Here is a 23840-nt window from a genome sequence, read left to right as displayed (position 1 = left end):
CTCATTATTGACCTGACACGCATTACTAATTCTAATATTTAGCTTTGATTGTGCAATAAGACATCAAGTAGTTGTGTTTTTCATTAGACTTTGATAATCACGATGTTTGCAGCAATTTTTCAGTAAATAATTTTTCATTATAAAATACACTTGCCCAATGTACAGGACTAGCTCTACTGACATCTCATGGCTTTTGTGATGCTCACTATGCTAGCCTTTGGAGATTCTGCACGAGGTGCCTCTGCCTTCACTTCATGCCAGTGAGCTGCAGGGAGCTTCACAGCTTTTTTTTTTCTGGATAGTTGTTTTCGTTCCACCAATACAGTGCCCCATTCCTGCAAAAAGCCACAAACAGCCATAGACTTAAGCACAAGTAAGTGCTGGGGACCCCCAGGTATAAATGTCAGAGAAGCAAGAACAGGTTACAGGTCAGAAAGGAGGAGAACTGTGTGCATGCTGGCTTGTTCTGTAGTCTGCCATTATAAATGACGTGTGTTTTTTTCTTCTCAGATGGGAACACCGATCAATTAGGAATACAGAAACCTAAAGTCACTTTTGGAGAAAGGAGGATGAAGAGGTTCTGCGGCACGGGGAAGGTGAGAGGAGGTCCCTGTGCTTGGCTCCTGCTGCCTCATCGCTGTTGTAACAAAATCCCAGCTCTTGGCCCCAGCCCATAGGACTCTGGCTGAGCCACACTGCTCTCTGCCTGCTCCCAAAACGTCACTGCAGCTGAGAATTCAGCCACCAGCTGTGGAAAAGCTTCATTCGATGCACAATATGGTAGCTGCTGCCGCTTAGTGGCATGAGCTACTGAGTGCACATTTCATCCACTGTGCTCCCCGTGTTGGCTTACGGCAGGATACGAACTGAAACTGAAATCCTGCATTCCCGAAGTCAAAGCAAACCCATTTGCTTCACTGAATCCAGAATAGCATTCACAATGGATCCCAATAGCCCCAAATTCTCAATGTGGCTCAGTTCACCTAGGAAAGCAATGGTGACCATCACAGATATGATCCAGCAGCACAAGAAGCTGTGTTTTGGGAGGCAGTTGTTGAGGCAATGGGAAGCGTCTGTGAAACACAGGAACCACAACTGCAGAACCAAATGCCAACTCTTTTTCCAATGAAAATTTGCTTTCAGAGTTCAGTGCCCACTATAAACATTCTGCTTGCAAGTGAAAAAGATAAAACTTCTCAAGCTGCCTTTTCAACACATCTGTATATAGCTGTGTTCCCCATGCATGACTGCAGAGAGCAGCTCAATTGGCACAGGCTGCTGATGGCTGCCTTCATTCCCAAGTGCTGTTCTACAGCATGATATTGGGGTGATGTAATGGACTCGGGCGGGACTGCAGACAGGAGCAGCAGCATCCACAGTGTCTCTGTGAGGAATGGGATTTGCTCTGGAATACAGTGAGAATACAGCATCTCAGGGAAAATGGTAAGGGATGGAACAGAAAGGTATGTTAGTGTATTTTGGATAGCATATTGGAAACCATAGCTCCAAGCTAGCTCAGCCTTGTAGAAAAGTAAATCTTTGTTCTCTGCTGACCTAGTTTCTGGAGCACTTACAGCTTCTGCAGGTCAGTGTAATAAACACAGATATTCTTTGTCATTAATAGTTGGCAGCTGTGCTTGCAGAGCCCTGGTGTTACCGGGCCACAGAAAGGCTGTCAGGCAGTCACCTGCTTAGAAACCTGCTAAGAGTCAGGAATGTTGTATTTGTTAGAAGCTTTTAGTGAGTAAGTCCTAGAGGGGCTGCCATACTTTTCTCCACTGTGGTGTTATCCAGAAGCTCTGCCCAAACCCAAGTTCCCACCGTGCTCATTGTTAAACATCTGCAGCCCAAAGAATTTATAATCCGTTTAAACAAATCAAATCCCTACGGGCACATTCCCATACGCCAGCTCTCCCGCACCACGCGGTTCTTTTCCGACCAGCTGGCAGCACGCCGGTGCCATTCCTTCCTTGCGTTTTCCCCTATAAAAGTAAAAACCCCCGCAGCTCCGCTATCCCCACGAGACGGTGCTGCGAGGGTCCCTCAGCAGGGCCTTTACACCGGGTCCGGCAGGGAGCCGCAGATCCCTTCCGCCCCGCCGGGCCGCCCCGGTGCCGGCACGCAGGCGGCAGGAAACGCTCCCGACGCCGCCCCCCTCGGTGGTGGCCGGAAGCGCGCGCGGCGTGTCCCCGCCGGGGCGGCGGCGCTGGTGCCGAGGAGGCCGGGACCGACGTGGCCGGCCGGGGGAGGCGGGGCCGAGGGGCCGCCGGGCGGGGCAGGCCCGCGCCGAGCGGCGGCTGGATGGCAGCGTCCGCACGGGGCACGGCGGCGCTCGGTAACCGCGGGCGCGGGGTGGACGGCGGGAGGGGGAGTGTAGTTACGGGCGGCGGTGGGATGGGATGAGCGGGGGCGGCGGCACCGTGTTTGGTACCGGCGGGGCCCGACCGCTGGGCACGAGTGGTGGGTAGCGCCCGGCCGGGCCCGGGTTCCGCGCCGCCGTTAGCTCCGGTCCGGTCCCGGTATCGCTCCGGTTCGACTCGGCTTTGTCACGTGTGTGACCGCCGCGGTGCCCTGAGCCGGGAGTCCAGCCGCCGGCGGGATGAGGCGGACAAAGTTTGGGAAGTAACTCCGGTCGCGAGTCTGCGCTGCGGCGCGCTCGGCTCCGCGGGGAGCGCCGCTCGGGGCGGCCGGGGGCTTTGCGCGGCCCTGGGGAGCCCGAGGGGCCCGGCCGATGAGTACCCGGAGACGGCTGGCTGCCCCCCCGCAGCTCTGTCTCGTTCTGCGTTTGTCAGCATTCCTCTGATGGAAAAACAGAGCCCGCTCCCCCGGGAGCCGGCGCGATGTAGATGGGAACGGCGGCGAGAGTGGGGCCGGCTCACCGCCGGGCGGGGGGCAGAGCCCCTGTCCCAACCTGAGCGGTGAGCGGGGCTGCGCCTCCGCCTGCGCCTCCTTACGGGCCGGTAGCGGTAAGGTGGAGAAGGAGCGTTCAATCGTGATTTAATCGCCCGTAGGACGGGCGAGGTGTTTGCTAGGTGTCACATCCTCCCCGTGCTGCGGTACGCCATCGTTTCGAGGCCTGTGCACCTCCAGATTTTAGCTGCACGTGCTCTGATGTGTCTCTGATTTGCAGAAGTAAGTCTTTGTGCCCTTTTGGAGGGGCACAAGCCTGTCAGAGCAGGGCTCGCTGTGGGCTGCCAGTGACTGGGAGGGAAGGGAGTGCTCTGGACAGCGGGGTCAGGGCTTCCAGCAGTTCAGAGTTCTCCACGGGACTGATGCAGGGAGGTGCTGTGTGATTTTTGTTGGGGTTTTTTTTTTTTTTGGCTAAAAGTTATGTTCCCTCCCTGGAAAATAACTTTTTTTTTTTCCGTGCAATACTCTTTTGCAACTCTAAGACTAGGCAACCGGCTTCCAGGGTGAACAGTTGTTTGTAGGAGTAAAGAGCTTTTTCTCCTGCCGACATCTGAAATGTCATTGTGTCGCAGTGAGCAGTTGTACTGAGACAGAACTGCATCTGTGTGGTCCGAAAAGGCAGTGTCCATGAGAGGTTGTGGCAGCTGGACTCTTTGCTTGCTGTTTGGTCTCCCTTCCACCCACTCAACAGCAGATTCCTGTGAATTTGTTCTTCCAGAGAAGGGAGGACCTCACTGGTACTGCAGCTCTGAATCATGGTCAGAGTGCACGGTCAGCTCACAGACCGGCTCAGGACACAAGGTGCTGTTGCTGGTAGTGGTGAACAGGTTCTGATCTCAGCATGGGTGGGAGAGGGGATCCTGATGGGGCTCTGGCAAAACTGATGAGCAAATGTTACCTGTTCTTCTCTTACGCATCTTTTTTTAATGACCCATTTACCCTCCATGAGAAAAAGCACATCTAATATTATGTTGGTTTATCTCTCTGCCTCATAGTGGCTGCTGATCTCTGAGAACCCAAAACTGCTTTCTCTAGAAATTTCTCTAGGCTTCCCTAGCTGGGTTCCTGAAACAGATGCTGATGCCTTAAATTAGGGGTAGGTAAAGACCTTGTCCATCTTGTGCAGCTATAGTGGCAGGGTATTATTTTCTCCTTAAGCTTTTTTTGTCTTAGAACTACATCTTGATTGCTCCCTTCCTTCCCCTTAAATACATCTCAAGAGCAGACAGTTTGAATTCAGAGACTTTAGAAACAGTAAGTAAACTTAATGTCTCCTGAGGAGTGTGCAGCAATGAGGCTGAAAAGCAAAGGGGTTAAGGGGTAAAGCCTGCCTTTTGTAGGGCAGGCAGTTATGATGCGTCAGGAAGAAGCGAATGCTGGAAATGTGCTCTGAATAATTAGCCAAGTGCAAAGATCAGTGCAGGGCGATGCGCTGTTCTCATAGATGCTTTGTGAACAGGAGTTTATTGCCTGAGATATGAGGTGGTGCTGAGCCACAGGGTGATGCTGGTCAGCTGGTGCAGGTGTGGAGAAATGTACTGTTTTTCCCTGTTGTGAATAACAAGGGGAAAAAGACCTGTGGGTCACAGGAGGTCAGCTGACACAAAGATGAGACAGGGCAGTTGGTTTTCAATCACTTATGACCCGTGGTTGTCCGCCATCATCTCTCTCTGGAGATCCTCAATGTCCTTTATGAAAAAGATGAACCCGTATTTGCAGCTTGTTTTCAGAGGCCTGGATGTGCCATTTGTCATATGTTGTTGCCTCAAGCTGAGATCTCTCCGTCTCAGAGACCCTTCCAAGTGTTCCTTGGGGCAAATATGGGCTCTGAGCAGGGAGGACTAAATGGAAGAAGTGGACATGTTACATCAGTTGTTTTTTCTTTTCCAGATTGATTTCAAAAAGCTGCTAATTTTTTGGCAGCCATATCACAGAAGAGGCTGGTTTGTGCTGCTTTCTGTCATCGCTGAGCTGCGGACAGCAGTTGTTGTGCTATGTGTATTCTTTGCATCTTCACATACATATGGTGGTGGTACAAGTCCTGACGTGTTGCATTGGCTTTGCTCCTTGCAGGGGAGCTGTTCTCAGTCATTTTCGAGGTCTAATCCTGTCATGAACGCAGTCTGGGGTTGAAAGGGATGCCTGTCATTTTTAAAGCAGGAGATTATCTAAATGCAGGTTGTTAAGCAGGTAGCAGGTAAGTGGAGAGAAGGCTGAGCCTGGTGTGATCTGCCTGTTGAATCTCTGCAACTCCGTGGGCAAATGCCTCTGACTGGGTGGCTTTGGTCTGTGTGATGTTTGGGACAGGAAAAAGACTTTGGTTATGGGGTGAGTTATGTTTGCAGAGCATCTTATCTTGTTCTTTTGTTTTCCAAAGGGAAATTTGGGGGATTCAGTACTTTGTTTTAGTGTAGCTTTAAGGATTTGAATGCGTAGCTATGCAGGAGACCTGAATCTTGGGGAGAGAAACTGAAGGAGCTGGCAGCATCCCCTGGGATGGAATATACCTGTATGTTCCAATGACAAGGGGTTTGCACAGCAGAGCTGGGCAGAGGGCAGCATCTCTGGCACTGTTACTCTCAGTGCCACCATCAGCCCAGTCCTGGCTCACTGCACTGGTGGACACGAGTTGGTACATGGAGAGCTGTGAGATGAAAATGCCCCTTGCTTCTGTCATTCACCATTCTCAATTCTAAAAGACTTGGACCTGAAGATCTTCAGCCTTTGGTAGGGACCTGCCAGTAGAAGAAGGATCTTAGGTGTAGGGGTGGGAGGAACGGACTTCTAGATCAGATCTGGTCTGTGCAATAAAAGAATCTGAATCGAGTGCTTATTCCTTTCCCCTCCCCCCCAAAAAAGGAGAAAAAGTCCAGTATAAGAGATTCTGCATAACCTGTTTCAGTATATCTCAGTTTTGGCACTATTTAAATTTGTTTCTTCATGTCCAAGCCACACACTTCTAACTAATTGAGCTGATTCCACCATGTGGAAGAGCTGAGCATTTTCCTCTTTCCTTGTGACTTTTGAAATAAGCAGACTGTTCTGTTCCTTCCAGTGTTATCTTTTCAAGACTAAACGTGCCTGGCTTCTTTGGTCTTCTTGTCCAGATCATGCTTTCTAAACTCCAGTTTTTGTTTCTATCCTTCGGAATCTCTCTGATTTTTTTTTTTTACATCTGCTTTATGAAGCACAGTATGTGGAGTAGGTGCAGTCTTTTGGCTAACATGTCCCTTGTCGGGAGAAAAATAAAATCACTGCCTCTGTATCACACAAACAATATAGCTATTAATGTGTTCCAGGATGTCATTTGCCTGCTTTGTAGCAGGCTTATCTTGATGGCTTGGAATTAATTTCTGAATCAGTGTAATCCATGTATGCCTCTTTTTTTTATTTTATTTTTTCTTTGGCGTGTTGGAGTTAATCTCTTGTCATGCCCATTTGATTTATTTGTCTACCATTTTGTACTCATCTTTGCTGAGATTGGTTTAGCAGTATGTAATAGGCAGGTCAGTATCCTCCTTCACAGAGCTGCAGGATCCGTCCCTTTAATGTTCATTTCCATTGCTCGCTGCAGCTGGGCCTTCCTCCAGCAGTGATCTAGTTCAGGGACTGAAACTGGACAAACCTCTTGGGTTAAAAAAAAAATATATATATATATATATATATATATATATATATATATATATATTCATTTGTTTTGAACCCACTCACTTATGGTGTCAGGTGTGAACATGGGCAGGGGATACTGACTGAGGGGATGTGGGATGAGGGGCAGCTCTGCAGTGGTGTGAGCCCTGAGATTTGTTTTTGACGTCTTGATTTTTGTCTTGATTATTTCAGGCCCCTTTCTGTTTGGCTGTTATTTAATGCCTTGCTATCTTTATTCCTTTCTTATCTTGCAGGTAACTACAAACTGATCACTTAACTTGATCAAGGATCTTTCAGAGGACTGAAGTTACTGGTCTGTAACTTCTTAAGTCTCTCCTCCATCTCTCTTTATTTCTTCTTTTTATAAAGGTAGATGAGGCATGATGCTTCTCCAACCTTCTGTGGCCTTTGCATATTCCTGTAAATTTTCAAAGATGCTTCAGAGATTACCATGACTGGTTTCTTGAATGCTTTCAGGTGAATGCCATTATTTCCTCTCAGTCTACAGCTGCCATGTGAACAGTTGTTATGCTGTTCTTTTCTAACCCAGTCTTTTCTCCTGTTTGCAAACTAATTTCTCTTGTCACATTTCACTTTTTCTTCTGGAGACTGAAGGAGGCATTTGTACTTCAATCTTTGTATCATTTGCTTTCCTTTCCTGTTTGCTTATGAGTAATTATCTTTATTTTCCTCTTCTAACAGCCCTTTTTCTTTCAAATTTTCTTGTGACTGAAGAGTGCTTAGTAACAGCTGTGCAGACTTTAAGACTCCATCTAACCCAATATCCTTCTTGGAAACATTAAAAATGGGGCACATATAATTGATACTTTTCAGCCTCTGGCTCCTTTCAGACAGAGATTTTTCTGAGCCTAGCGTGAGCCGTCTAACCATATACAGTCAGTAGATTTATTTTGCTATTGTTTGTGTCCTGTCCTGTGTTAAATCCACCTAAATTTTTTTTTTTTTTTTTTTTTTTTTTTTTTTTTTGAGACGTGCCTGCACACAAGTTACCTGTTAGTGAAGAGTTAAATCTGCTTTTATTTTGTAGCTGACATTGTCATTGTGTGATGGCCGTTAGGACTTACATTTGAAGAGACAATCATTAATTATCTATCACTATTCCTGCTCTTTTCACCACTCATACCTTTATGCACCTCTACTTTTTAACCTGTACCTTTTAGTTGCCTGTTTTGTCACATGCTTGTTTTGTCACATTTTTGGTTGTCTTTTCTATACAGTAATCCCACAACCACATGTCTCTCGGTTTTTGTAATTCTAATGTACTAATTCCATGATAAAAAGTACCAGAGAGAAAACTGGTACCAAAAGGCAGAGAGAAGACTAATCCTTCTAGCACCTCTGGTGAAGATCTTTCTCTGAGACCTTGGAAAATTGAAGGGCAAAGATGGGGACCTGGGGGTCCAGCCCTTGTGGAGTCTTCATCCAAAGCACTACAACAGAGATGGTAGAAGGCAGACTCTTTCACAAGATGTCTCATGCACAGTTTCAGATGCCTGATGATAAACAATGTTCGTTACTGATATGTTGATGGCAGAATTTTGTGTTTCTTTTTGGGGGGGAAGGGGAATATAAGATGTTGAGGGACAGAGTCATGACCTTAGCTGTTCCTCCTGGGTGGTGGGAAGGAGCCTCTTGCATGCTCTCAGAACTGCTCTCATCTGTTCTTTTCAGAGATTGGCCAGCCTGGTTGAGACCGCTTAGCGATGACAAAACGAAAGCTTCTGCTTAATGGGACATTCTGCTTGATTCTGATCGTGGCCTGTGAAGCTCAGCAACTTCCAAGGAATCATGCTGCCACCAGTTCTGGCCCTCTGTGTGAGAAAGAGGCAGAGTCCTGGGGAAACCTGTTAAGCAGTGAGCGGCTGGATGCCTGGATCTGTTCCCTCATTGGCTCGTTCATGGTGGGGCTGAGCGGAATCTTCCCTTTGCTGGTGATACCCTTTGAGACGGGAGCTGCTCTACGGTCGGAAGGTCAGCCTGCTACCTGCATTAGCCTTCCTGAAGCCATAGGTCCTGGGTTATGATTGTGACAAACAGAACCTTGGATCGTGCCAGTGTCACAGATATACAGTCCTCCAGTATAGGCACTACATTGACAGGCCATACCTGTCAATTTGATAGGGAGTTCTCTCACAAATGCAAGTCCTGGAAGGAGGCTGTACAGAGAGTATCACTTGTACGCTCTAGGGAGCTGCCTAGTCCAGAACTTCCCACACACAGCTGTCCTAGCCAGGTGGGACAAGGGCTTCTTGCACTCCAGCTATTTCTTTCATGCTCTCTGTTTTGAAAGCTTGGCTTGCGGATGCTTCTAATTGAGGTCTTTTTGTGCAAAAGCTCAGCTGGAAATATTTTGACTTCTAGCTGAGTCATAATTGGGTTTTGTTTATTCTTTTAGCTGGATCACGTCGTTTGAAGCAGTTGTTGAGCTTTGCAATTGGTGGACTACTGGGGAATGTGTTTCTCCACCTGCTTCCTGAAGCCTGGGCCTATACATGCAGTGCAACAGCAGGTATGAAAGCTTTATATTCCTAGAAGCTGTCCATGTTGTGCTTACTGCTACATTTTTTGAGTTTTGAAAACACAAGGCCAACTAGGCTGGGTCAGCCCTGGACCAAAGACAGGTCTGGTATTCTGCTTTGAATAATGTGTGAAAGCAAATGCCTAGAGAAGAGTATACAAGAATAAAAAGATGTAATATGTTCCCTTTGTATGTGCAATCCTCCAAAGATTTCAAGATTGGAAACTTCCTGAGCTAGATATAGGCTTTTTTGTTGTTTTGGTTTTTTTTTGTTTGTTTGTTTTTTAGTAACTTGTAATGGATTACATGAACTACATGAATGTGTTTACCATCTCAGATGGTAGACATTTTGCCCTGTCAGAGCCACCTTGCCTATACATCTACCCTTATCACAGTGCTACTCTTAGAGCCTTTTACTTGGAACTGAGGCCGTTCCATTGGTATTTAGTCAGTTTGAGCCCAAATGCATTGCCCTCCTAGTTTTTGCTCCAGGAGAAGCCATGGAAAATTTACTGTCAGTAGAGCCATTGATTAAGATGGTGGCTGGAAAGGTGGGGAAGGAAAAAAGAACAGGTGATGGAGACCTGTGTTGATAAGCAAGCTGAAATGTTGGGATTTGGATGGGACTTGTGGTGTCCATGTATCTTTTTCTTTTCTTGGATAGTCTGGCTTGTTTAAAACCTACAGGGATTGTATCTTTCGTCTTTGGCAAACATGTAACGAGAAGGCAAGTGTTACTGTTTCCAGTCAGTTGAGGAACCAAGAAATTCTCTGCTTAAAGTGAAAAAGCAGGGGAAAAGATGTTTTGGTTTTTCCAAACTTTGTTGTGTCTATCTCTTGGGACTTCAGATCCTCCACAAATCTGTTGGCTCTTTGGTCCACTTCCTGTTCATGGCTCTGGTACTGTTAGCAGAACCTGCTGTCCTTTTTTACTCCCTTCCTACAGTGGCTCCCAAATGTCTTCCTGCACTAGCTTGTTTGCATCTGACATTGTTCTGAAGCATGGAGGTTTCCATGACCCACATATGCCCCACTGCAGAATTGTTCTGTTCTTCCACTGCAATGCAATCTCAATTTCTGCAGCCAGGCTGAATGGTTGATTATCTCACACACTTGGCAGTGTTTGAAAAGAAAGATTAAGCCCAAAGCTATAAAAACTTGCCCAGGTGTGGCAGAAAGGCGAAGGTGAGTCCATAGCTCTACTAATGGCAGACTTCATGTTAAGGCTTGCTTTTTCAGTAGACAGTGGTGCAGGATTTTTTGTTGATATAATCTTCTCTTGCCTCAGGGGACAGGGAAGTTGCTAATGTTATCAAGAAATGATCTGGATTGCACTATTGAAGTAAAAGGGGTGGGGGCTCTCACTCTGAGAGTTCTGAGATGATACCTCTTAGATCAAGAATGAACAGATTATAAAGTTACTTGCTATGAGATATGCTTGGTCCCTACTTCTCGCAGGGACAGGTTGTTTTGTTGTTGTTTTTTTTTTCCCCGTATGGGAAGATGCTGTTCTTGATAGTAATGTGAAGATTTTTCTCTCATTCCTCAGGAGAAGGGCAGAGCTTTCAGCAGCAGAAGCTTCTGGGTCTCTGGGTGATCATTGGTTTCTTGACTTTCCTGGCACTAGAGAAGATCTTCCTAGAGAAAGAAGAGGAGGGATGCCCTGGTGTGGTAAGTGAGCAGCCAGAGGGGAAGGTGTGCTGTTCTGTTTGGATCGTGAGTCAGACATATAAGCACTGTACTGAGCACCTCATCTGCTCTATCTGATAGACTCAGCAAATGATCTTGGAGCTGCAAGTAGCTTGTCAATGAATCTTCTTACTGCTGTTTTGACACTGAGTACTAGAAGTTGTTTCATCTCTGGGCTTTGGTTTTGTGGTTTTTAGCTGAGATTTCTCACTCTGGGCTGGTTTTGTTCTTGATGTGGTATATATGAAAGAGAGCTCCCCTCCTGTACAGACTGGGAGCTGGAGTGTTCTGTGGTTAAGACATTTACTCAGATAAGCTTTGAGGGATGACAGTGTTGCTGATGTGTTCCACTGAGCAATTGTGACTCACTCTCCTCCTGGATCCTCAGCCAGGACAAAGACCAGCATTCTTTGAAAGACCTGAGTATGGTCTGGTCCAGGCATTTATTCCATGGAATTAACATGGTAGTAGGGATTTATAGTTGGCCAAGTCATACTATGTGGTGGTTCACACATGAGTCACCCAGCAGTAGAAGGGAAGCACCAACGAAGAGGGACCAGGAGGTAATGCCAAGATAGAGGAGAGTGGCTAGTCTTAAGCCATCTCACAGTTCCTAACAGCAGCTGTTCAGTACTTGCTGTGCCATGCCTTTTGAGAGATAAAAGTGCAGGTCAGACACTGGACAATAGCAATTAGGTAATGCTTTGACTGGACACAATTCTGAAATAAACTGCGACTTTTGAGACTGAATTCTAAGATGAACAGTTTATTTGGAAGCTGACAGTCCCATATATAGGAAAATTCTACGGACTAAATTATCCTAGCACACTAGGAAAAACAGAACTTTTTTCCTTTGCCCCCTGCCACAGTGAAGTTGAGTTTTTATGGGCAGCGGCTGCCAGCAGGACTGACAGATTGAGCCCCTCGTCTCTCCAGTGGAACCTTACTCATGTCAAAGCATGACTGATTCCCTCTCTCTCTGCTTTCCTTTTCCTGATCCTTAAGGAAGTCCTTGCTCTTGTTTGACACTAGAGATGTGACTCTCTGAAATCTGTCTTGTTTCTAGCTGTTGTCGTGGTTAGACTGGGCTACTGATTGGTGTTGAAAGGACAAAACCATTAAGGCTGCAGGGTTGGATTTCTGACACAGATTTGCACTCTCTGCAAATCAAAAGAGCAGTAACAAGCTGTTTTCTGCTGATTTAGGGCTGTGATTACAAGACCCCTTCTGGAAAGATTCCCAATGGAAGTGGCTACCCTCTATCAAAGGTGGCAGGCAAATCACAAAGAGCAGAAACAAATTCAACTCTGTGTAACGGCTCTTCTCTCCAGTCTTGTCGAACAGACAACAGAATCAAGGTAAGAGATGCACAGAGTGTTTGTTTCTGATTAGCAGCTATCTGTTTCCAAAAGAGTGAGCCTGTTTTCTGCTTCTATCTCCAAACCTGCATTTCCCATCATTCCTTTTTGCTATATATCAACTGACTCTTACAGTGAGCCTATTCTGGGAATTAAAAAGGTTAAGATTTGTTTGTTTGTTTTTCCCCTGTAGGTTTCTCTCCTAATTTAGCTTCTTAAATCAGCTTTCCATGTTAACTTGTAGTGCTGGGGTAAGGTAGATCAACAAGTTCATAGGATAAGATATGAAGAATGGAAAAGGAGGACCGTGTCATTGGGCAGAGACTAGTCTTTAGGCTGGCTTTGCTTTCAATTTTGTTACTATCTTTTCACTGTGGAAAACTCTGACTGAATAGTACAAACGAGAGTAAAAGACAAGTTTGGCTGAGAGAAGACCTGTATTTTGAGTTTGAAAGCTCTTAAGAATATGAAAGTTTGTAGGAAGATGACTATGAACAGGTGTGGTTGCACAGTCTAGCCCCAGACTGGATGTGTGGTCAGTCAGAAGCTCTTCTTGGTTTTCGTACTTTAAGTCAGTTTTGCTATAACTTTGTTTTTCTTTTAACACTATATGAAAGATGTGCTGTGATCACTGGGTGTTTCAGTACCCATCACGTTCATGCAATTGGTACACAACACTGCACAGTCTGCGAGGTGCTGCACTGGTGTTTCTGGAGGTGATAGCAGTGCAGAAATCAGTATTTTTGGATGATGAAACACTGTGGCATGACTTTAGAAAGTTGTATACCTGGAGCTATGGGCTTTGAGTCCACCACTGATTTCAAGTAGAAATGAAATGCTGATGAGGGACACAAATGTTCAGGGCCTTTTCCTAATGAAAGAAATGATGATGTGATTAATGCTAATTCATATGGCAAAACTGAGAAACTTGAGCTAAATTTTTAATTTGTCTTATTACAAGCAGATACTAAGCTGTAGGGTAAGAAAGAATGCAGATCATGCTTGCAAGACAGGGACAGTTTCCAGGAAGTCAATGCCATGGAAAAAAATACAGGAATAATGATAAGAAGTTGTTTGAATGCATTCCTTCCATTATGATAAAGTCAGGAGGATGAGTGAGTGAGTAGGAAATAGTATGTAAGACAAAAAGCAAGTGTTTCTGCCCATGTACCTATAGACTTGACTTTCTACATAGCAGCATACCTGAATTTTTCTGTAGCATTATTCATTATATCCAAAATGGTACCAAAAAATCGCAGTGTGATCAGGAAGTACCTGAAGTAATCGCTTCTGGTTTGCAAAATGTGGAAGAAAGTGTTTTAGCCTTTAGTTTTACAGATGCGATAAATCAGGGCTGACTTGACCTATACCAATAGCCGTGATGGAGACATGACTGAAGAGCTAAAGTTGTACTGAATAGGAACAGATTAGAAATTGAAGGCAATTCTGTAACAGAGAATAACTTGACAGTGCACAAGTTCTACCTAGTCATAGAATCTGTGTCACCTGTGGGTTTTTAAGCTGTGATTTAAAATGTTTTCTACAAAATATGCTATAGCTTAAGAAACAGTGGGCTTTATGCAGAAATGAAAGGAGGCTCTTTCAGTTGCGTTATGTATGTCTAGATGATCGTAGAGAGGCTTTCTAACTTTGAAATCCTAGTATGTCTGTTTTCAGTTTGCAGACTATTCTGAATACACATGAAATAGAAGATAATGAGTTAAGGGGTAGTTTTAACTTTCTACCTTCTGCGCACATAATATTTTAATAATTTTTCTGGTAGGGGAGAGAGAACTAAAGCTACCAAGGTACTCCTGCTTTGTTACCTTATTTTGTTAGGAAACGATGTTAGCAGCCATTCCATCTGTCTGTCCATCTGTTCTGCCTTTCATTTTTCAGTAACTTCTGAATCTGTAATTAAGCTTACCCAAGTTCAAGAGGGGTGATTGTCTCAAGGGTAATCAGATTTTGAGTTCCATAAAAATCAGCATAGTGCTAGAGGAGGAATGCACAATGATGTGCTGTTGAAAACTCTGGTAGAAATTAGGTGTTGCATGCTGTTTGGCAGATTTGCCTGGTTGGCAAATCAGCAGGTGAGTCTCATTGCCATTGTCTGGTGGGGAGGTGGCTGTCATGGGCTACGCTGGGTGAAAAGGAACATACAGATAAAGCCTTGCTGGAAGCAAGGTATGTGCCTTCAAAGAAAAAAATCCATAGGAAACCTTTCTTTGGTTCTACTATGCATTCAGTAATGCTTATTTTAAAAAAATAATAAGATACAATTTAAAGAAAATGCGCCCTTCAGTGCTCCAGTAATTAGTAAGCTGCAATTGGTGATCCTCTTTGAGTGCAAATAATGCTTCCCACCTGCAGTATTCAAGCTAGGACAAGTTGTTACAGCAGCAGCAAGAGAGTAAAGGTTCTAATATACCTGGCATCCTTTGCTCTCAAACATAGATTGCTTCTATTCTACATCACAGCCTTTATCCATTCAAAAAGTAAAAACACTGTAGAGTACATTTTCCTTGCTTATCATTCATTTTCCCTGTAGCAGAGATCCTTGCAGATTTGTAGAAGTATGTTTTATTGCACAGTGACATTAATTCTGACTCATGAACATAAACGCTTCATCTTGCTGTGCTCTTTATGAACGATGAGAGCATCCTATTAGATATTCGCAGAATGCAAATGTCAGAGGCTCGTAACTGTCAAATCAACCCAATTTATTTCTGAACACTCCAAGGCTTTGCTTCTTTCAGTGACAGCTTTTGCCCAAGCTGCTGACAAGCAGAAGTCGTAATGTTTTAATCATGAAGTCTATTTTTTGCCTTACAGTGGTATGGGAAATTATTTTTGTGTAAAACGTCTGTGAATAATTATTACTAGCCCATGGGGAAAATGCAATCACATAAAATCCCAACGTGGGAAGAAGAAATTGTAGGCAGTCATATTTAACTGAAAATAAGGAATGATAAGAAAAGCTGCTGTGTTTGTGAATCTGTCTGCACACGTTATTACTTTGTGTTTTCTGTAGTTAGAAATACATGCAGGGAACCTCTGCATCCATTTTGGAGATGTTACTTAAATCTTGACTTAAACATGATCCTTAGGCAGGCTTTGCTTAATTCCTTATTTTCATATTTCACGTTCGTATGCACTTTGAAAAGTGTAAAGCCTTTGAAGATGTTCAGAGATTGTGTAGTGGAAAGTACTCTGCAGACAGGTGATGCTTTTGAAAGAGATACTTCACAGAAACTTCCTCCTGAGCTGTGTCGTACAGATGGCAGGAAGATTCCCCAAGGAGAGGTGATAGAAGCAGGGAAGAGCAGGAGACTGAAAAGGGCCTCTGAAACCCATTGGCATGCGTGTGTCTCCAGCTAAACTTTGGCACCTTGTGGTAAAGTAAGAGCTAGAGGGTCTTTCCTTGGTACTCATTGGCTGCTGCCCTGTATCTGCAGCTAATGTATGCCAGACTTGTTCTTGCAATCCAGAGAGCCTGGATTGATAATAAACTTCAGTGAGCTGCAGTGTCTCAGGACCTACACTCTGTTTTTTTTTTAATTGTTAAAGAAGGTGGGGAGGAAACACAAAAGCCTGTGAGCAGATCATCTTGGGTGGTACCCTTGTATCACTTTACATCAGGTATATAATCTTTCTGAAGATGAACATGCTTAACATGATGGGGAAGTCTAACATAGAGATGGACTTTTGAGAAAGGAAGCTGGTATAGGCTTTTGATATTCTGAAGTGTATCTGCATTTGTACACTGATACACATGCTCTCCAGCCTCCCAGCAGGTGTTTTTGAGGGGGGACTGTCATCACTTTCTTCTCTTTCTTCTCTTTCTTCTTTGTTAAGGGAAAGCAAACCCACATGCAGAAGCTTTTTTTAGTGCAACATTTCAAGATTTATTTATTTTTAAAAAGCAATTTCAGCAGCATTTGTTCTGTTGCATTGTTGCCAACTTTTGAAGGAGATATTTAACAGCCAGGTATTAAAATACATGACTAGAAGATAAGTCAGGTCACATTTATAGCCAGTCACCTGTGTAAGAAAGTGAAGTGTTTAAAATTTGGCTCATTTTGAATTGGATATTTTGGCTTCATTGTTTTTCCTTTTTCATTTTGCATCTGTGTCGCATCTGCACCTTTGTCGTTTGCATTCTGTCTCCATTACTCCTCCAGTAAGATGACTTTCCTAATCTCAGACAATATCTGCCTGCCCCAAAACTGAGTTTTTCTTAAGTATTTAATTTGTACGTGAGCACTGATGTAGTTTGTCGCCAGAACTGCTGTGTCCTTATTGTTGCCATCTGAACATGACTTTGTAACCTGTGTCTTGTCTGGTGCTTGGTTTTGTCTTATATCTCTTTATCAGGAGCTCTTCCTTCTCTTTGCAGATCAGCGGGTACCTCAATTTGCTGGCCAACACTATTGATAACTTCACGCATGGCCTGGCAGTAGCAGCCAGCTTCCTGGTTAGCAGAAAGGTAAGGTTTCTGTCACCAGCTTTATACTGAAATGGAGATGCTTGTTCTCAAGTTTGTATTTTTAAAAAAAAAAAAAAAGGCAACGACAAAGATTTGAAGAATTATTTTCTATTTTCTGAAAGTTTCTGAGAAAAAAGGACAAATCTGACCCTTTGTTGCAGAGCTCCTTCAAACCATGTTTGTCCTTTGCCCAGATGTCTGGGGAGGGGTTAGCTCATCTGCCCTTGTAAATAAGAATCCTGGATAAAGAATCTGTGCGCTTGCTAGAAGGAATCTGAGGGACTGTTTCCAAAACACCTTTTCTCCTCTGCTGTAGGTTGGGTTCCTAACCACGATGGCCATTCTCCTGCATGAAATACCACATGAGGTGAGAGGGCTTTGTGTCTTGCCATTGGGGAGGGCATTACAAGGGTGTTTTATTGCCTAGGTGAGGAGAGCTGAATCTGCGTTTCCTTGTTCCTTTGAAAGCTCTCCTCTGGGAAACTTGAAGTGCGGAAAGTTAAAAACAGTCTACAAGTACTTGTTTTGTTAAGGATATCCTCTGACTGAGAATGTTTGTTTACTGTTGGCTCTTGATTTATGTAGGTTGGGGACTTTGCAATCCTGCTGCGGGCTGGGTTTGACCGCTGGAGTGCAGCGAAGATGCAGCTTTCTACAGCTCTGGGGGGAATTGTAGGAGCCTGCTTTGCAATATGTGCACAGTCACCAAAAGGAGCAGGTAAGGCTCCCCAAGACTTCTGTAGGAATGTGGGGGGTAAATGATCTCCTTGTATATGTTTTCATTCCTTTATCTGTTCTCTCGTATGGCTTTGTCTCCGTAATAGTGATAGCTTTCTGTACTTGTGCAGGGGAAACTGTAGCCTGGATCCTCCCTTTCACTTCTGGAGGATTTCTGTATATTGCCTTGGTAAATGTTGTGCCTGATCTTCTGGAGGAAAAGAACCCATGGTAAGTGCTTCTTCCTGTTGTACTGCAGCACTTCTGACTGCTATGGAGCAGCATTCTGATGGTCCCCACGCCTGTTCTGGGAGCACATGAATGCCAGCTTCCCAAATCCCATTGACAAAGGCACTGTTCTAGCTGTTGAACTTATGGAACTACAAAGACTCTACAAAACATGAAACCTTCCAATGGGTCAGTCCCAAAGGTTGTTCTAGTGTAGTAAGTTGCCCAACCAGCTAAAGCAGGGTGCTGAGGAATATGTCCAGTAAGGTGACCCTTTTCTGTCTGTCTTCTCTTGGCATCTGGTGCTGTAAGCTCTCTGGCTTAGGAGCTGTAAGAACCAGGGCCCCATGTAGGTTTTTGTGTCTGATGACCTCACGTGAACTTATCCAACCTATCCTTCATATGCTTCTTACATCTCTTTTAGACCCTGTGTATTACTCTGGGCTTTCTGCAGTCTTCTGTAGTTTCACTGCACTGCATGAAATGATGCTTCCTATTATTTGTTTTTTAGTCTCTTACTTTATTAATTCTGATTAGATGTCACTGTGTTGCTGTGTGACTAAATGGTAAGTTTCCTTATCTATGTATCTATTTATCTATTTCCTTATTATGTATAACCCAGAATGTGTATTCTAGTATATGCAGCCTTTCTTCATTTGTGTTATTCTAGTTTCTTGGAGCCTGAATGAGGCTGTGGCAGCTGTACCACAGTAAATCTCCTCTTGGATCTCCTGGTGGAGCACTCCCTGAATGCTCCCATATACTTTAGCTGTAATGACAGGTTAACTCCAGTAGTTTGTCTAAGAGACCTTCACTAATCTAGTTCATTTTCACTGAAACCAATCAGGAAGTGCTCCAAAACAGCGCTGTGGTTGCATCTGAGGAGGCAGGAAGCTTTGGTAATTGCCAGCTGGAAGCTTTCTTTTGGGTTGGTAACCTCTTGTGCTGGTACAGATGTTTGCAGAGTATGGAGAGGTAGTAGGTACATAATCACTTTTAGCACCACCTTAAATTTATGCTTGGTTAAGGAGGGGTAAAATTCATCAGCTTTTCCTTTTAAATTGTGACCGTTTGTTAAGTTGAATGAGGTCCCTAATCCTTGCTGCACAAGTGCTGGTTCTCTTGAGAGAAAAAGCACAGGAGTCTGCACTTGAGTAGCAGAATGACTGAATCAGCTTAAATTGATTTTGAAACCTAAAGTTGAACCTTGCAGCTGAGAGATCAATTGTGTGCCAGATTACAAACAGCATCTTAGTTTGGGGTGCTGGGAAGGAGTCTTCTCAGCTGTGTTAATGGTGTCATGCAACTGCCATGTTCTTTTTAAGATAGATTTGGAAGGCACAGAACAAATCAGTCATGAGCCAGTAGACTGCTGCCTATTGAAACTAGTTGGTCTATGCTGTCTCCTAATTTTGCTGTTTCTTTCCCCAGGAACTCTCTGCAGCAAGTTCTGCTCCTGTGTACAGGCATTACAGTCATGGTGCTACTTGCTCACAACTGACTGACTTCTTCACAGACCTCATGATGCCTCCCAGAGCTACCACAGAGACTCTGAGATGTTACAAAGCAATAAGGAACACTAGTGTTACTTCCTATGTCTGTGTGCAGATCTGGCTGCTAATGTGAGAAGCAGGTGAGAGAGGAGGTCTGGGTGTGTAAGACCTGTCTCTCCCATCCCTGTTCTGCTAAAATCCCACACACTGGGGCTTCATTATATTTTTAATGGAGCAAACAGTGCGAAGAATGAACTGAACAGATGCTTCACTGAGAATGGATGATGTTTCATTTGGTTCATTCTGATGGAACTGCACCTCCCAAGGTCTTCTGTGAAAACAACGAAGGTGGTTCTTGCAGCTGATGAAGAAGAACTTATTCTACCACTCTAAGGGCTGGAGACAGAACAGGGATGGCAAAGCAACAGTAACCCAACAGCTTTAGCCTTGGGTAACTCCTTACCCATGAGGAGTTACAGTGCTAAGAAAACCTGCTTTGTAGATAGAGAGGAAAGGCTCCTTGTCAACTTCTCTGGCTTTTCATTGACATCACTTTTTTCTAAAGGTAGTATTAGCTTAGGCAGTCCACTTTTGTCTGTTTTGTACTGATGTTGAAAACAAGCCAAGAACTTGAGGCATTTCAGAATAGGTTACTACAGTTAAATGGCTCAGTTTGGAGATAACTTGCCTCAGCCTTTACCACTCCAAAAGTCAGCACAGCCTGCTTTTTTTTTTCCTGAAAAATGGTCATAAATGTTCTATTGCCAAACTATAAGCTTACCTACATCTGAAAAGAATGCCATATAGCTTCTGCTACTGGCTTCTCTCTCCTCATAACCACTATCTGAACGTGGCTCTGAGCCTGCTCTCAAGACCCAATTCACCCAACCATTTGCCCCACACTGGTCTCAGAGTCTTCCTTAGATGGAATGGTTAGCATGTTATCTGGCATGCTACTGCAGTCTGGGACTGCCATGACTAAGGTCTGTCTGGGCAGTTTGGACAGGGATTGAACACAGTACAGCCTGGTTAACAGCATATATTCCAGGTTAGTTTTTTCCTTTGTTCATCTTGGGTGGTCTTTGTTATTTAAAGGTGTGTTATAACCAAATGGTTGATTTGTGGGCTTCATGCCTCATGGTGGAGTTAGTCTGCTGGAGATGAACGCATAAGCGATAATACTGCTGGCTCAGCAGCAGGGAATACTGGAGAGAGGGTGAAATGGAAAGGGTGAAACTGCTGGTGGAAAGAATGGGTCTGGAAAAGCTGTGTGGTAAGTAAGGAGAGAAAATGCAGTAAGTGTGCTTTAAAGTTTTTCTGTTGTACAATGCTTGGGATTAAATTTTTTTGGCAGTTTTACACCAACAAAAATGAATTATATTTCTAGTGCTTTGCCTGTCTTGGCAAAGCTTGCAGGGCTGAGCAGGCCCTCATTCCCCAGGGATGTGTTAGTACCACAGAGGTGTGCACAGTTGCCTTCTGCAGAGTTTATCTTCTCTTTGCATAAATCTGTTTAGAAACTGGTCTGATTGAACTAGCAGAATCATTGGACACAAAACAGGTGCCACAATTTGCACCGATTCAGTTCTGTTTTTAAATAGCTTTTGTAAATCAGTATGACTCAAAGACTTTGTCTGCACAAACCCTCATTGAGAGGGCTCATCTTTTGAAAGGGTCATTTGGGTCAGAGCAGTGAGACAGGTATGCTGCCCACAGCAGAGGTATTTACTTCCCTGAGAGATTCCTGAACTGTAGACACTCTTATTTTCTTATGACAGCTCCTGTCCTACTTTTCAGAGAAATTTGGAGAGCTTATGCTTGCAGCTCTCTCTGCCCGGGAACTGCTATCTAAAATTTTCCTTACTCTAGGCTCACAAAATAACTAGTTTCACAAAGAGGGAAGCTTAGTGTAATTATTATTATTATTATTTTCTTTAAAAGTTGCTATTCTTTGCCAGCTTATCCCTCTGTCATTCAGTTGTTTAAAGTCTGAATGTAGCATCCACTGTTCCAGGGATAAGGATTAATCTGATTATTCTGCAGGAACTGGGGGACTATACTAATCCCCTCGTTCTGTAGTTTCCCCTGCTCTCTCTGGGGTCTGAAGCTAACTGGACCCTATAGTAGTAGGGCTCTAGAGGAAGAGTTTACAGAGGAAGATATGACTGCTGTTTCCCAAGATGTCTTTCTTAAAATTAGAATGGCATTTAATTTAAGTTGAAGGGTTGCCAGGTGAGAGCCTGTGAGTTGGCGTTATTGCATCAGAACTGAGTCTTGCCAAGACTAAACCACAGTCAGGAATTCATGCTCAGCATTCAGGAATGTCAAGTGGTTTATGATGAAAAAAGAATTTGAGTTGTTTTCCTTGGCTGATACCAGAGGCCTGAGAGTCAGTAGTTCTTGGGAAGACACCCTGTAGGAGGTAGCAGAGGGCTTATGGGAGGGGCTGGTTAGTTTTCCTCTATGTGCAATGTCAGCCCTGGGGCTAAGGATGCAGAGCCTTGGGAGGAAATGGAGCATCACTCCATCACATTTGTCACTTTTGGAAATGCAGAGAGACTAGTATTTTCTAAGCTCTATTTTTTTCAGCTGCTCTTATGCATTTTCCCCCTTCATCTGTATTGGTCTGCTCTGCATGGAGACAATAGAGATGAAATAAATAGTTTTCAATGTGGGTTTGTGTTTTTTTGTTGGAATTCAAATTACACATTCAAATTTCATTTGTATTGGAAGTGTATCTCTGGGTTAGTCTAAAAACAAGTCTGTACTGTTTTCTCCTCTGAACTTCACAACAGAAGGGAAAGTTTCTAACCCAGTTTGCTGTTCCTGCTGCCATGGCACTTTGGGTTAGGAGTGCAGTGGTCTGATCATATTTCTTGATTGCCAATCAAGTGCCAATCACCACCAGGTGAGTTACTCCTCTTTGAGAGGAGAATTTGCATAGTAACTGAGTATCCAGAGAGTTCTGCAAATATGTGTTGTTTTTTTTTTTTTTTTTTTTGTGATGATAGTGATTTTAATTTTTTTCCATCTAAAATTCACAAAGCTACTACCTACCTGGTAGTTAAGTTCGTCAGCACTGGACACAGAGCTGCTTACCTGCCAGCTGGGACAAATACACTTATTCACCATATGTAGGAAGAGCCTGGAGAGGAATAAAGGGATTTTCTTTACTCTTCAAAAACACAGGTTCGAAGCATGTCTCTCCCTATCTTCATTTGAAAGGTTTTCAGGCTATAAATACTGAATGGTAATAAGTGACTGTCAGCTGAAGACTTCTTTACGAAGAAGGAGAATGATAACCAGGGAGTTGGAAGAAAGTAAACACAAGTAAGTGGTGGAGGCCATGACCTGGTGGTGTGAGGGCTTCTGGGCTTTCCTCTCCCTGGCTTCACTGTGCTGCCGCCTTTGGTTGGTTGTGGGTCTGTGCTGTGTGCTCCTTCCTCAATCCTTTCTCCCTCAGAAGGCAGAGCTGCATAGTGCCTCCACACAGAGTGGCTTTTACATAACTGCAGCAGTAACAATTGCAACTTGGTGTGGTTTTGCTGGAGCCCCTTCTGAAACTTAGAGCCTGAGGAACTGGTGTGGAGCGGCAAGCTGGAGCAGGGGGCCCAGGTGTACCTTGTTAGTTCAACAAATCCAATTGCAAGGTCTTGCACCTGGGTTGTGGCAATCAGTACAAGCTGGGGCATAAAAGGAGATGGCACAGCCCTGCTGAAAAGGACTTGGGATACTGGTGGATGGCAGGAGGTCCCTTCCAGCTCCAATGATTCTGTGAGTATGATAATTGGGCTGTGGATTTAGGGAATGTGAATATTGTAAGAATTCTGAATATTTTCCAGGCTAGCTTTGTTGAAAGATTGCATTGTTTAAAGGCAGTGAATGTCTGAAAGTAATTTTTCACTCTTGATGTAGAAGGCTTGTAATTTAGCTGGCACACGTGAGAAAATCCGAGAGCAGCCCTATCAGTTCCCTTCATTTTGTCTGCCTTCGGGGCACGAATGTGCAGCCGCATGGATGGTAATCCCATCCGTCCAGAACGAGCTGCAGCAGCGCGGCGGATGGCAGCGCTGTGCGGGTTGGGTCGCCCCGTGCTCCTGTGGGCGCAGCGCTGCGGGGAGAGGAGCGAGCTCTGCCTGCGGGGTCCTGAGAGCCCTGTTGTGTGGTCAGCTGGGTGCAGGGCAGCGGGAGTGCAACGAGGAGACGGGGGGGAACTCCTGTGAGGTGCTCTAACCGTAGCTGCAGGCCCGATGTGAAAAGGTGATGCCCTAAAATGGGGGCTGAGAGATGCAGCTGGAGAAACGCTGCCTTTCCCTTTCGGTCTGCTTCTCGCCGCATGAAATAAGATTTTCGGCACTTGGAACTTTATTTTCCGTGCGGCGATAACGAAGATGCCGGCTGGCGGCGGCGCCGGTTTGCGTTTCGCCACCCGCTAAGCACGCCGCGTGCTCCTGCGGTGCCGGTCTCCTCCCCCCTCCCCTCCCCCGCCGCTCGCGCCCGCACCTCCCCGGGGCGCTGCACGCTCACGGGCCGTTGCCCGTCGCCTTGAGCGCGCGGCCTCGCGCCCCGCTGTGAGGCGAGGTGAGGCGAAGCGCCCAGGCGGGCCGCCGGCAGCTCCCGGACGGCCGCGCCCTCGCGGCTCTCGAAGCCCGCACCGAACCGCGCCGCCGCCAGCGAGGGGCTCCGGCCCCGATTCCTTTTCGGGGCGGCGCGGCGGGCGAGGCCCTCGGCCGCGCTGCGGATGAAGCGCCCGCCCCCGGCGCGGTAAG

At 45.1% G+C, this 23840-nt stretch overlaps 1 protein-coding gene across 5 annotated transcripts; it reads left to right on the top strand.

Moving 5' to 3' along the window:
* The first annotated feature begins 511 nt into the window (after window positions 1-511).
* On the top strand, window positions 512-21745 carry SLC39A13 (solute carrier family 39 member 13). Of its 5 annotated transcripts, XM_042814853.1 has the most exons (11): window positions 2275-2335; window positions 6813-6871; window positions 8251-8550; window positions 8975-9088; window positions 10647-10768; window positions 11992-12144; window positions 16544-16633; window positions 16950-17000; window positions 17219-17351; window positions 17482-17581; window positions 19010-21745. In XM_042814853.1, exons 3-11 carry the CDS (start codon window positions 8283-8285, stop codon window positions 19077-19079), a joined length of 1101 nt encoding a protein of 366 aa, XP_042670787.1. In that variant the 5' UTR covers window positions 2275-2335; window positions 6813-6871; window positions 8251-8282; the 3' UTR covers window positions 19080-21745. The 5 variants fall into 5 exon arrangements, with proteins under 5 accessions (XP_042670789.1, XP_042670788.1, XP_042670787.1 ...); XM_042814855.1 differs by lacking the exons at window positions 2275-2335; window positions 6813-6871 and adding an exon at window positions 512-596; XM_042814854.1 differs by lacking the exon at window positions 6813-6871 and having other exon boundaries at window positions 2274-2335.
* Window positions 21746-23840: the final 2095 nt, after the last annotated feature.

Source organism: Centrocercus urophasianus, unplaced genomic scaffold (genome assembly GCF_019232065.1).
Source record: "Centrocercus urophasianus isolate 14NV4802_14NV808 unplaced genomic scaffold, USGS_Curo_1.0 seq_14, whole genome shotgun sequence".
Taxonomy (NCBI): domain Eukaryota; kingdom Metazoa; phylum Chordata; class Aves; order Galliformes; family Phasianidae; genus Centrocercus; species Centrocercus urophasianus.
This window is presented reverse-complemented; position numbering and strand designations above follow the sequence as displayed.